Source organism: Hesperophylax consimilis, chromosome 6 (assembly GCF_061612785.1).
Source record: "Hesperophylax consimilis isolate HC1 chromosome 6, BYU_Hcon_1.0, whole genome shotgun sequence".
Lineage (NCBI taxonomy): Eukaryota > Metazoa > Arthropoda > Insecta > Trichoptera > Limnephilidae > Hesperophylax > Hesperophylax consimilis.
Genome location: NC_142841.1, coordinates 5,605,280 through 5,619,902, shown reverse-complemented (window position 1 = coordinate 5,619,902; position 14,623 = coordinate 5,605,280). Strand labels below are relative to the sequence as shown.

Genomic DNA, 14,623 nt, shown 5'->3' with positions numbered 1-14,623 from the left:
TCCCTCTTGGGGCCTTTGAGGAACCAAGAGGAAGTGGAGAGGAGAGATGGGACCACCCTGGTGGACTCTTCCCTTGAGGGGCCCTCTGGGAACCATAAAGAAGGACCTCCGACGGACGCAACACGGCGGGATCCCCCAGGGGATCCAGACGTGGAAATGCAGGGACCATCAGGGGACCTGGAAAATAACTTCTTTAAGAACCCCCGACTCCAACTGGGGCCCTCGGGGAACCAGCGGAGAGGGGGGGACTTAAAGAAGAGACTCACTCCAACAACCACCGCTGAGGAAGACAAGGTAAAGTCCCTGTCAGACGATGTGAAGAAAATTCACATCAGTGGGAAGAAACTCAGTGGGGCTGCGAGGAGAAAACTCAAAAGAGAGAAGCAGGGGCGGCAGGAAGGAAACCGGGAACAACCAGGGACTGTAAAAGTCCGCTGGGGACAACCAGGGACCTCGAAGGCCGGAACCAGGCAAGGCAAACCAGGGACAGACCGGAAGCTAACGGGGACCGCAGAAGGTAACCGGGAGCAACCTGGAACGCCCGGGGAAAAGAAGGCTGGGAAGAGGAGAAGAACCTCACCAGAACCTAAACCCTTGGGGCTTTCACCGGGAAATTCCAGGAAAAAGCCCCGAGGAATTCTCACCTCTGCTACCTATGCGGAAGCCGCTGGAAATAAAATTCGAGTGGCTGTAGTATATAGGAACAGAGAGGAAGAATTTACAAAAGAGCAGGAGGCCCTCGTGAGTGAGGCGGCCGCGGATCTGATTTTGAGCATCCCAAAGGGGCAGTTCAAACCCAGATTCGACGAATGCTTCACTCAGAGGGGCGTCCTGAAAATGACCTGCTCCGACAAGGAGTCAGAGACATGGCTGAGGGAGATGGTGCCGACCATACGGAAATGGCAGGGCTGCGACCTGGAGGTGGTGGGGTTGCAGGAACTGCCAAAGTACGTAAAGGTTATGGCAGTAATCCCCGAAAATGGAGCAGTAAGCACCGATAGGTTGCTACAACTGCTGGAGAACCAGACTCCCCGGCTACACACAAAAAAATGGATCGTCCACGACTCGATCAGGGATAAGAACATGTATCGCCTGATCATGAGTGTGGACGAGGAAAGTGTGAAGGTGCTGAGGGAGATGGGGATGACGGCGCATGTCGGGATAAGGAAGGCCACTTTCACGGTGCGCTCTCCTAACACCGAGGAGCGTAAATAGGAGGAATGACTTAAGGATTAGGCAGTAATGGCTGAAAACTTACAGTTCATTCAAATAAACTTGCACCGCAGTCCGGCAGCGACTGCAGTGCTTAGCAGTAGAGTCACTCGGGACAGTGTGGACGTCGCGCTGATCCAAGAACCCTGGACTTATAGGGGGAAGGTCAGAGGACTAAACATGAACCAAGGTCTAATCTATTATAACGAGTCGGGGGACAGACCCAGGGCCTGTATTCTCATCAGAGGGATACCTGGCACACTGCTACCCGAACACTGCAGTAGGGACTTAGTGGCTGTGAAGCTACAGGTCACGCTGGACCAAAGAAGCAGGGAAGTAGTTGTGGCATCAGCATACATGCCCTATGACTCTGTGGAACCACCACCCTCAAGGGAAATAACGAGACTCGTCCAAGACTGCAGGGAGAAGGGTAGGGAACTGATACTCGGAGCAGATGCTAACTCGCACCACACTGTGTGGGGGAGTACGGACATCAACAAACGAGGACAGGACCTCCTGGAATACCTGATGACAGTGAACCTTGAGATTCTTAATAGAGGTAGGGAACCCACCTTCGTTATAAGTAACAGACAGGAGGTGATAGACCTCACCCTAGGAACATTAAGAGTCTCAGGATGGAGAGTATCGGACGAACCATCCCTGTCGGACCACCGACACATACAATTTAAACTAGAGGGAGAAACAAGCAAAACGGGGACCGATACATATAGGAACCCAAAAGCAACTGACTGGACTAAATACTCGGAGGAACTAAATATAGGAATGACAAGATTCCCAGCTAAATACGGCTGCCCCGAAGAAATTGAGGACGCAGTAGAAGTACTGAGGGACTCAATGATAAGGGCATACGAAAATAGCTGCCCTCTGAAGACAAGTACCAGGGACAAAACACCGTGGTGGAGCAGAAGACTGCAGGAGCTACGGAAAATAGTAAGGCAAGCTTTCAACAAGGCCAAAAAGTCAGGAAACTGGGATGCCCACAAGCAATACCAGAAAGAGTACAAGGTGGCAATCCAGAAAGCCAAAACATGCTCCTGGGAGAAATACTGTGGGGAGGTGGAAACCATCCCACAGACTGCAAGAATACAAAAAATTCTTGCAAAAGACCCAGGGGCAGCAAAAGGCCCATTCAAAAAAGCTGATGGAGGATATACCAACAGTTGGGAGGAGGAGTTGGAAGTACTGCTGGGGAAACATTTTCCCGGCTACAAAAAGTTAGAAGCAGATGATACCGGTCCACCACCAGCCCGAGTTACACGGGAAGGTAAGGACTGGGACACTGCGGCTAAAATAGTTACTCCCTCCAGAGTTAAATGGGCAATCAGAGGGTTTGACCCTTTTAAAAGCGCAGGAGAGGATGGAATCTTTCCGGCACTTCTACAGAGGGGCCTAGATACAATCCTACTTCCGGTGACGAAGATCCTGAGGGCATGCTGTGCCCTCGGATACATCCCCATACCATGGCGGAAGACAAGGGTAGTGTTCATACCCAAACCGGGGAGAGCTGACTACGACCAACCAGGTGCATTCCGCCCAATTAGCCTCACCTCATTTCTTCTGAAGACAATGGAGAGGCTAATGGACAGGCACATAAGGGACGGGGCACTGAAAGAGAAGCCCCTCCACGAGTTACAGTTTGCTTACCAAGCAGGTAAGTCAGTCGACGCGGCACTGCACAGGTTGGTGTACAAACTGGAGCAGGCACAAGCGACTGGGGAACTGGCGGCAGGGCTATTCCTGGATATAGAGGGAGCATTTAACTGCACCACTATTAAATCCATTGATGAAGCGGCAGAAAGACATGGACTCGACAAAACCACCAGAAGGTGGCTGAGGAACATGCTCTCAGGCCGGATACTTACGGTGACAAGGGGTGAGGTAAGCATCAAAGTGCTGGTGACACGAGGGTGTCCACAGGGAGGGGTCTTATCACCCTTGCTGTGGAGCCTGGTGGTGGACAACCTCATCCGGAAACTCAACAACAGGGGCCTATATACGCAAGGGTATGCGGATGACATTGCAACCATAATAAGGTGTTGGGATGCAGACACAACCCGAGGCCTTATACAGTCAACACTGGCAACAGTGGAAGAATGGTGTGAAGAAACAGGACTGTCAGTCAACCCAGACAAGACAGAACTAGTAATCTTTACGCGTAAAAGGAAACTAGAAGGATGGAGCAATCCAACCTTCTATGGAAAGGAATTAGAACCCTCTGACACGGTTAAGTACCTCGGAGTCATCATAGATGCCAAACTGAGCTGGAAAAACCAGGTGGAAACTGTAGGCAGAAAGGCCTGTGCTCTGATGTGGGCAACTAGGCGAATCTGCGGCAGAACGTGGGGTCTCAAACCTAAAATGATGCAATGGCTTTACACAGCCGTTGTAAAACCAAGGATCATGCACGCAGCCCTGGTCTGGTGGAGGAGAACAACACTGAAAACAGTGATGGTCACACTCAATCACATACAGGGACTTGCATGCAGAAGCATCACAGGAGCCATGAGAACCACTCCAATACTAGCCATTGGAGTGCTGCTGAACCTACCCCCACTAAACATAGAAATAGAGGGGGCGGCGATGGCGGCAGCCTACAGGTTACATTGCAATGGCCAATGGAGAGGAGAGTTGCCCAGAAACAGTCACACGGAGATAGGAATAAGACTGAGGGCAATTAGTCCGACGGCTGGGATGAAGCAGGACGGCAAACAAGCCGAATACTTCTTCGGACAGCTGTTTAAAGTGACGTACCCCACAAGGGAGGAATGGGACACGGTCCCAGGTCCAAACTCCAAACAGGAACTAATCTGGTTCACAGACGGGTCCAAGATGGAGGAAGGAACAGGGGCCGAGGTCTGTCTACAGGGATCTAAGAGGGAACTCAGTATACCTCTAGGAATGCACTGCACTGTGTTTCAAGCTGAGATGAAAGCCATCTTAGTCTGCGCACAGGAGAATATGAGTATCGGGTACAGAAATAAGAACATAAACATATGTTCTGATAGCCAGGCGGCCTTAATGGCACTGGAAAGTAACCGATGCGACTCCAGACTGGTGATGGAATGCAGGACTATCCTAATAGAACTGGCGACCATCAATAAAGTAACCCTGCTCTGGGTACCGGGACATAAAGGTATTGAGGGCAACGAGCGGGCTGACGAACTAGCAAGGAAAGGGGCGAAAGCACCACTTGTGGGATCTGAGCCGGCCGTAGGAGTAGCAGCTTGCCACACCAAACTACATATCAAGAGGTGGATCAAATCCCAACACTGGAAGGAATGGAAGAAGGCACCCGGAATGAGGCAATCTAAAGTACTCATAAACGGACCGGACCCTAACCGAACCAGGCAACTACTCGATATGGACAGAAACTCACTGAGGGAACTGGTAGGACTATTAACGGGACACTGCCATCTCAGGAGACACATGCAACTGTTGGGAGTGGAAAACACCAACATCTGTAGGAAATGTGAAGAGGAGGAAGAGACTCCAATTCACCTATGGTGCCAATGCCCCGCTCTGCTGGGAATAAGGCTCAGATACCTGGGAAGACACAGTGTGGAACCAGAAGACATCGCCACATATCCAATGACAGCCCTGGTGAACTTCATAAAAGGGACCGGGTTACTGGCAAGGGAATGAGGTAAAATGGGAGATAGTACAATGGGCCTATGGCCTAAGTGCTCGCGGGGAACGTAAGTAAACCGCCTCCGACTATAAAAAAAAAAAAAAATAATAATAATAAGTTCATATTTTTTGTAACTCTTAGTTTTTGTTAGCGCTAATGGTAAATTATGTACGTATATGGATTCCATATATTTTATTATTATTATTTTCGATCCAGAGCAAAATGCTGGGACGGGGACTCTTGCTAAGATGCACGTACAATAGGTTCAGACTCAGGTAAAAAAATAAGTTAAAGTTAATGAAATCGGCATAAACAAAACGGTAGAAAAGGTAGATAATAATATTATACCCCGGGAACTAATAATTAGAACTATTACCAATATCTCTGCCATAGGTCCCCCAAGTGGTTCGTTACGTTTCGTGATTTAGCAGAGGTGCCTGGTTTCATTGGGTGAGGTGTGTTCAGGATGCGCCTGCCAACCACTGCGTGGCGTGCCAGACCCCGATGGACTGGTTTGGGGATACCCTTTGACTTCTGCAACTGGCCTCTCTACCCAGCGCCTTGCGCCGCAGTAGGAGGAATATGTTCGTCACTCCTGGACACACTGATCCCTAAATTCCTACCCAATCCTCATACCTTTTACCTTCCCAGAACTTACTATCCTTCCTTTCCTTATATAAGACTCTCCCCAGATAATCCCAAAAGATGACAGGCCCTGAGGGAAATTATTTTTCTCAAGGCCTCCTGTATAAGGTTAGTGTAAAAAAATTAATGAATGAAAGACAGATGAAACAGATCAGACAGTGAAAACCCTTCAAATAACAAACCACAAAAAATATATATATAATTCGAAATTTACTTACGGCGTCGATCCCAACGTACTCCAAGTAACTTGCAAATCCCTCGTTGAGCCAGAGGTCGGACCACCAAGAAGGAGTCACCAAATTCCCAAACCACTGGTGAGCCAACTCGTGGGCTACCACCGTGGCCACTCTTGGCTTGTTGATCTTCGCGGAGATATTTTCGTCGTAGAGCATTGCAGTTTCCCTAGATGAAAATGATAGTCAGGAATTATTAGCCAAATACTACGACTGTAACTTTACTTTAACGATTGTTTTACTGTTTTTAAATGGTGGTAGGTAGGCTGTACCACTATAAGTATAAGGTTCTGAGATTATTCATGTCGATGATACTCCGAAATTGATTACTTCGTTAGTAGATTAAGGATATGTAGGTACTAGTTGCAAGCTGAGATGTGAGAGGACGATCAAACTAAAACATGGGTTTTTATACAACTATAATACATCTGTCAAGAGTCTGTCTTTACACTGACAGAGTCAAGCACTTGACTTTATTGTGCCACAACACCATCAAGTATGGGGTCTGCATTGGGGTGAATATTGATACAGGCATAATATTCATCAAAATATACGAGCCAATAGCCTCAGTTCAGTGAGTGATTTCTTTGAAACAGCGATTTCATCAATTCTGACTATTTCATTAAATACCATTTCTCTTTCTTTTTTAAAAAGCATACTCTCAAATCAACCCCCGACTGTGCTCATAGTGACCTTGATGTGTCAGGCCAAATCTTTTTTGCATATTATTTGGTTGTCCTGAAATAACAAAAACCCTATTTGCCATCAAACATTCTCAGAGATATTTAATAAAACCCCTTTCAATTTTGCAGATTTCCTTAGTCTGATTTTTTTAAATATGTAATAAACGATATTTGTTTCACAAAATTTAACATTGGAATTAGCCTTCTCTTTTTCAACATTTTGAGTCGATGGCATTTATGCTTTAGCATTCTTGAAGAACGATATCAAAATAAAAGCACATAGAAAAGTGCAATCACTCTTCTTTCTGTGAGGTCGGCGGTAACAGATTTTATTGCTTTTCCGGTTTGTTTGAAAACTGTTCTTATAATGAGTGCATTCCCCTTGAAGCTCTCTCAAAGGCAGTATGTACATCCCCGTTGCAGCAAAAACCATTATACGCAGAAAGATTTCCGTTCAGGAACATTGGCCTCCTAAGATATCCGAATAAAACATAAAATAGGGCCCAATTTTAGATTCTCACTTCTGTTTCGAACAATATCAAAGTGTGGTGGCCAAAAATTTACCCGTTTACTGTAATGTATAAACTTTACTGAATAAAGAACATAAAAAAAAAAAAAAAAAAATACGAACCTAAACGTCACCAATCCCCAATTCTCCATAGCACCAGCGTTGAAGTCGGGCAGTGCAACCATGTCCATCTTTGGCAGCGGGTATTTTATCTGGTAAAACTTCGCGAAATAGTCCAAGATCTTTGGACCAATTTCTAGGGTGTACTCCGCACTGACTATGGCTCCTTCTCTTGCCCAGACGGAGAAGTTACCGTCGGATTTGTGGGCAAAATCAGACACGACAAATGCAACGAGGTAAGTTGACATCGGAACTGACTCGGCGAAATGCTCCCAAACATAGTCAGGAAGCCCCTCTCTGGAAAGAAAATAAATTCAATACATTTAAACAGCACCCAAATCAAAATTCTATCACATGGTACGATTGCCAATTTTTTCGACTAACTGGGTCTTTTGTATTTATGCAAACCGATAACAGTTACTTTCAGTGATGACAAAATACGATTATCTTCATTTATAATCAATTACTCCATTATCTGAATGTTTTAAAAATAACCAAATGGTTTATTTAACTATTCATGATACTTATTGATACGCTAGAGTGAAGAAATAGAATAAAAACGTTGTTGAATACCACTCACGTCATTTGTACAATATGTTGAAGACCTACAACAAATGTTGTGAGAATACGAAGATTATGAAACCTGAGGGCCGATCCAGTTCTACTTAATCATAAGGAATTGTCCTCAACCTTATGTTCTAACGTCTTTAGATAAGGATAAAAAACCTTCTCTTGGATGACAGCGAAAAAGTCATTAATTTTAATGTTAAAGACTCTCTTTCCGAAAATTTCCTCAGGGTACCAACAAACACTATACGAATATAACAAGCTTACTGTGGATACATAGATGCATCTTCAACATATTCCACAATACTACACAACTGATGACCTTGTACAAAGTGCAAGTGCGCCCCACTGTTGAATTTGGTAGCCATCTCTGGTCTGGAGCCCCAACATACCTGAAAAATCCTCGACTCCATGCAGAAACGGGCGGTCCGTTTGACAAATATTAATATATTATTGCTATATTAACAAGCTGATTTCAATCTGTAAAACACAGGCGTCATGTAGGTATTCTGTCCTTGTTTGACCGGTATTACAATGGAAGGCACATAGATATATATAGATTACACAGGCTCTGAGAGAAATTGTTTTCCTCAGCGCCTTCTGTGTGTAGTAAATGTAAATATATATCTTCCGTGTGCGGAATTACTAAAATGCAGAAAAAATAGAAATATAGAATGGCCAAATTCTTGCGCATTTGAAATAAAATATTTATTTATTTTATTTATTTCTATTCATACATTACAGTGTCTACCAAATATTTACATTTGTATATAATACATAAATTTAGAACTGTTGTTAATTTGGTGTTTTATGCTGGGTGTGAGGTAGGTTTGAGTAGGTGACACTGTGGTGGGTAATGTTATATGTTTCGTGAACACCTCACTAGGAGAACCTGTGCTGAGGTGTTTGCGTGGTTTTGATTTAATGGTACATGTATTTATGTGTATTGGTTAAATTTTCTTATATAAGTGTAAGTTGAGATTTTAAATTATTATTTTTTTTAAATGGTTATTGTACATTGTTATTAGGAAAAAGGAAAAAAAAAAATTATACGCACATATATATATATACACCCATGTATACATACATATATATATATATGCATGCATACACACATATAGTAAACACATGCATACATAGATACATACACATTCATCAATGATTATGTTTGGTTTGGTGTTATAATGTTTTGTATAAAATGGATATCTTGTTTTTTGATCCAGGCTGTGATCAGTTTTTTGTGAATGTTTGTGTATGTGTATAATAACAATACTACTTTTATTTAATACTGAATTGTCTAAAGCTAGATCATATCTGATAAAGAAGAAAAAACCTAACATAGTGGCAACAAAACTGATGCAAACAATGCAAACTGTTTGCATTAGTTCAGTCTTCAGTTGATCCTTTCTGCAATCTACGAGTTTATGGTGAAATGTTTGTGTCACGATTTTTGTCATCTGCGTAAGACAACTTTTCACACTGATGAAAACAAAAAAGAACATCAAGAAACAAAATAAATTCTTATTTTTACGTGTGAGTCGGAGATACCACAGTTTACGGCTTAGATCATAAATGATTTTAGATTTTACTTTATTAACAGGTGCACTGCCAACTCCGCCATTTGGCGGAGTTCAAATGTCTCCAAAAAACTCTGCACCCGCCAATCGGCGTGTGCTTCAATACAACTTTCAACGCTCAGTGTAAATTTATTTTTATATACCTATACATATATCTATATTCTACGCCCCTACGGTCTTTTACAAACATTTGAAATACACAATAGTTTAGTACAACAGTAATCCAGAGATAAAAGTTAGAAATTCAATACAGAAGAATAGTATATATGCTTAGCTTAGTTATTAGTATTATTGAGATATGTTACTATAGTCTTCTTGTAACTATACTCCGTGCAGTTGAACACATCTACAATTTCCGTGAAATTATTGCCAACTGCATCTAATCTAGGCACAAGTGTGTGACTCAGTCCTGATAATATTATTGTAATAAAAAAGATTTTTCGATCAAGTCGTTCTAGTTGGTAGTGCGTACAAGGTTTTTTTTACTATCTACTCAAGTTTTAAAGTGATAGCATGTTGAATATGAGTGATGTGTTCCAAGTTTATATGTTCAATTTTTCTAAGCCATCACTGGCCAGGTTGAGGGTTATCAAAAAGAATATTACAAAAAAATAATGAAGAAAAAAAGTGGGTAAAGCAACATAAAAAACAAGAGAAAATGAAGTTAGAGTCAAATGAAGTCAAGTTAAAACAAAAGATTCAAGAAATTTTTACTCACACAAGAGCAGTTTGTCCCACAGAGTTCATGTTGGAAATGGCGGACATATTCTTGGGGTGAGCGATGGAAATTGTGAATCTGGCCTTCAGTGCTGGCTCATCAAAACAGGGGAAGGCTCTGCGGGCGTCTGTTGGCTGGAATTGGGTGGTGGCCAACCATCTGGAATTACGAACGAAATCAAAATTATTAAAACAGTCACATAAATAAGAAGAGTTTAGACAAGAAAATATTTGGTTCGGTCAAATACCTTTACCTAAACAGTGATGAAAGATAAGTTTTGAACGGGATAAATAATAATTTTTAGAATATTTTTTTACAATGGTTTTTTTTAAACACGAAGCGCTGAGGAAAATAATTTCCATCGGGGCCTATGCTTTCTTTGTGGATGCTGAGCAAAGGGTCATTTTAAGGGAAGGAAGTAGAAGAAGTTCTGAAAAGGAAAAATGTTTAAAGGGTGGTTTGGGTAGGAATCTGGGGGTCAGTATGTGTCCAGGTGTGATATATGAATGCATCCCTCCCACTGCGATGGAGTCGAGAAAACTGGAGAGGACAGAGTCTCCCCAAGCCGGTGTCCCCTGATCCGGCCCGTCACGCATTTGGTGGGAAAACGCATTTGTTGCCAAAATAATAATAATATAGTAACATGGCATTTATATAGCGCAGTTTAGTTTCATTTCACAAACACAAGCTAACGCTTCTATGGAAGAGTAGTTTCAAATCTCTAAATAAGTAAAAACCAAATGTAAATACGATTCTATAATATGTAATAACTTTATTTCTCAAATAAAAAATTTAAAAGATATATAATTATTTTTTCGCTTGACGTACCCTTAACACTATTAAGGTATTACCAAACTGATAAGTTTGTAACTAAAGGAACGAAAGGGTATTCTCCAGATCTCTCATCCATAATCAGAAGAATTCTCTGGAATTCTCGCTTAGAGAACTTTCCAGAATTCGCATTGACTTCCTTAGAAATCGTGTTGAATTTCGTAGAAATTGTATTGAATCCAAGGTCGTTCGTTTATTCAAATGCATCGAGCTAGCCTAATGAATGGTTTTATTATTTACCGACCACAATGGAGTGCCGTAATGATGATGACAGCAATATAGTTTACCTTTGCAACGGTAGCTACCCAATTAAAGTGAATAAATAACAACCTTCTGCTATGTCCTGTTAAAACGCAGTCTGCATTAGACAGGGAAATGCTGAATAAGAAATACGTTGAAACTGAGTTTAATGACGCATAAAACAAAATTTTCCCCTATTTAGTATTTGAACCAAACAAAAGACATTATCTATGTTAAAAATGATATATTATGAATCGACAAAATGTTATGCACTAATTACAACAATTCATGACTAATTCAAGACTGGCCAGGACTGTATTTAGGATATGTAAACCCCGAGGCTGAACCTATGGTGCGTGCCCTATCGAGGGTCGGTATCGGTAAATTTTATCAAGAGGCCAATGGTTTTGATTTAGGATATTAAAAAAAAACACACACACATCATTTCCAAACACACTCGCGAAATTTTTTCGATTTTTGCGTGTAAATACACTAAATAGTAACCAAATCGACAAAAATAAATATTTAGTAACCAAAAGTAAAAATATGTACCTACCTATACCCAATCTACTATTTTAAAAAGTGAAACCAAAAAAGCTGTAATTTTAATTATCCTAAAATATTAAGAACACGTTGAGCCGTGTCCCTACGACCAAACGTTTGCGCAAACATGCAAAATGAGTGCCTGGCTGTACACATTTTTTGTATGCCGAAGCAATGCTTGGTTTAATGTTTGTGCAAACAGTGTCGCAGAAGACATGGCTACTCCAAAACACAATGAACGTTCCGATTTTTCGATATTTTGATTCCGATCGATTTTTATTTTTGTAAATTGGTCCAGTTCGCATTGCGAGGAGCGCTTAATCATTTGAATATCCGCGAGGGATATTTAAATCTGATTTTTATTCTGACTGATCCTAATCCGCTACTGCACGAACTGTTGCGACTTGATAAGAAATTATAGTAATTGTACAACTTAACTTGGAAATAGCTTATAGTCGCTTTGCGCCTACACTTCATAATGATGAAACTACTTACAATTCATAACATCTTCACAACTAAGGTTTAAACAATTTGTGGTGCGAGCCCCTTTGTAGTGAGGACCAATAAGCTGCAGAGCTCATACAACCTTCAGACTGGGAAGTTAATGAGGGGTTTTGTTGGTCTTGACATAATATAATTTTATTTTCATCAGTCCTGACCATTTGTTTTTTAGAGATGTCCGTCTGAAGTAGATAATAATAGACTTAAAATGACGTTTATTTCCTTATTTTCTTTACCTCCATGTATAAACCTTTTACAAGCTTATTGAATTGCGAAAGATTTATTTAATATTATGGATATTACACAGTACAGCTCAATACATAAATCATATTTCAAATAAAGTTTCGATACAGATTTTTTTCACCTGTCCCGAATGTCCAAATATGGTTTATTTTAATTTTTTAAGTGAATGACAGTATTGATTTTATTTTTATTTTTATAGTGAATACCTCACAAGAGTCCCAACTGCTCCCGTCTGGAGCCAGTGAGACTATGGCATCCCCAATTGGGGGATGTTGTGAGGCTGAAGGTAAGTGGGGAAAGGAAAGAGGAAGGTGGGGAAGTACCTGGCTATTCAGATCTAGTCACTAAACACGGCTAAAGCCATTTGAAGCAACGTTTCAATTCTGAATGGTGGTCTTACACCAGGGCGATACTGGTAGTATCTTCCACTCTGGAACGTGCCGCAAATATACTATATATTATTTTAATTTTAATTAATTAATTGTGAAATAACACAAATTAATCAAATAAAATTTATTTTGCGCACGCCGGGTTCGAACCCGCGACCTTCGGAATGGCAGTCCAATGCGTTACCACTGGACTATGCCGGCCGTCATAGTCCAGTGATGATATTTTATAAATGTTATTTTAACACTGATCAATAACAGTTGCATAGTCCGATATGAATTCGAACTTTTTGAACTTGTCTTTTTAAGTTAACAATTTAGTAATTTATTAAGATCACTTACCTTCGAGATTTTCCCACTTTATATGAGCTCCTGTAGAAACCGTGAAGATCGTCATTAAGGATACCCGTGTACTTCATCAATACCACATACTGCTCCCCTTTCTTCAACTGATCCTTTAAGTTGATTATATAAAACTCCTTTTCGCTGTCATTCGCATAGCCAATGACTTCAATTTTACCAACCTCAAGACTTCCATTCAGAGAATTGACTTCTGAAGAAATGAAACCCAGATCAGCCGCGTGCAATGTTATATTTTTTGTATCTTCAAGCGCCTCAATGAGTATTCTTACTTCACCATGAAACGTGAAATTTCCTTCAAAAATAAAAGGGATCAGCTTAACGTCATATTTGATCGGATTAACATTTCTTGGTAATCTAACGTTTACTTTAGACTTTGTATCATTTAAGACTTTGTTTATATTAACACTATCGTCTTTAACTGTCGTAACTTTGGTTGTAACTTCGTCGTAAGTTTGGTTGCACATATATCGGGATACTTGTGTCGGGATGTCGATCTGTGGACACGTGGCGAAGTTGTAAACTAGAAAGCCGGTGGCCACTATTGAGGTGACGTATATCGTGACTAGAAGGAAGGCGAACCCTTTGGATACGTAGTGGCCTTTTTTGGACTTTGTGGAAAATGTGATGGAGGGAGGACCGCCGTCCATGATGCCGAGAGATTCTCTAGTCTGTGTCATCACAGGAACCTGAAAGTAAAAAAACTCCTTTATTTTTTCAGAAACATATAAAGTTAAGTTATTCACTGCCCACAAGCACCATACTTGGTCTGTAACCATTGGAAATAACTTTTTTAAAATGTTTAATAAGCATTTGTTTTCTTTTAGAAAAGCTGGAGTTGGTCGAAATATGTTGCATTAGCCTATAAGTTTTCTTCCTAACAGAAAGCTTAAGACGTGTTGTTTCACAGAATTTGAACAATTAATCAAAGTTGATTTTCAAGTGTTCTCTTATTATATAATTATTAGCCAGTTATTTTACAATACTGAAATCATAACAGAACTTGAATAGAACTTTCACAGAACTTGAAAATCAACTTTAAAATTTGATGATTTGTTCAAATTCTGTGAAACAACCGGTCCTTAGTGTTTAACTAAATGGGGTATCATCATATGATTTTTTTGCATCTAGTGGTGTACCGCAAGGTTCTCACAACGAACTTCTTTTTTTTTTGTGAACGAAATTTGTAACATTTTTAAAGACGTCGAAGTTCTTATGTTCGCAGATGATCTGAAACTTTTAAAAGTAATTCGAAGCAGAGACGACTGTTATACTCTCTCAGCAAACTCGTTAAAATTATTAGAGTGGTGTAGCGATAACTAGCTATACCTTACTGTTAATAAATGCATGGCCATGAGATATTTCAAAATAAAAAAATAAAAACTTTTTTTTTTCAATTAAACAATTATTTTAGTTTTTTTTAACATAATGCATATATTCTCAATTTCAACATAGTTCGCTATCTTTTGGGTAAGCTAGTTAAGTAGCCAATTTCATTTATTTTTTGTATTGACCGAGAATTGTACCTTCCTCCCCAGAGATTGGATCTTAAACTGATGTGAACTTTTAAGATGTCTTTTAAAACTTAAAAAATAATTTAAAAATTG

General features: G+C 40.7%; 1 protein-coding gene across 2 annotated transcripts in view; it reads right to left on the bottom strand.

Annotated features, from left to right (window-relative positions):
• superdeath (Suppressor of ER stress-induced death) overlaps window positions 1–14,623 on the bottom strand; it is an 87,312-nt gene that overhangs the window by 13,117 nt on the left and 59,572 nt on the right. For both annotated transcript variants that reach the window (XM_089632328.1, XM_089632329.1), the window contains 4 exons: window positions 12,999–13,705; window positions 9,913–10,071; window positions 7,054–7,347; window positions 5,725–5,908 (listed from right to left, as the gene is read on the bottom strand). In XM_089632328.1, coding sequence (XP_089488454.1) covers window positions 5,725–5,908; window positions 7,054–7,347; window positions 9,913–10,071; window positions 12,999–13,705 — 1,344 coding nt within the window. The remainder of the gene's footprint in view (window positions 1–5,724; window positions 5,909–7,053; window positions 7,348–9,912; window positions 10,072–12,998; window positions 13,706–14,623) is intronic.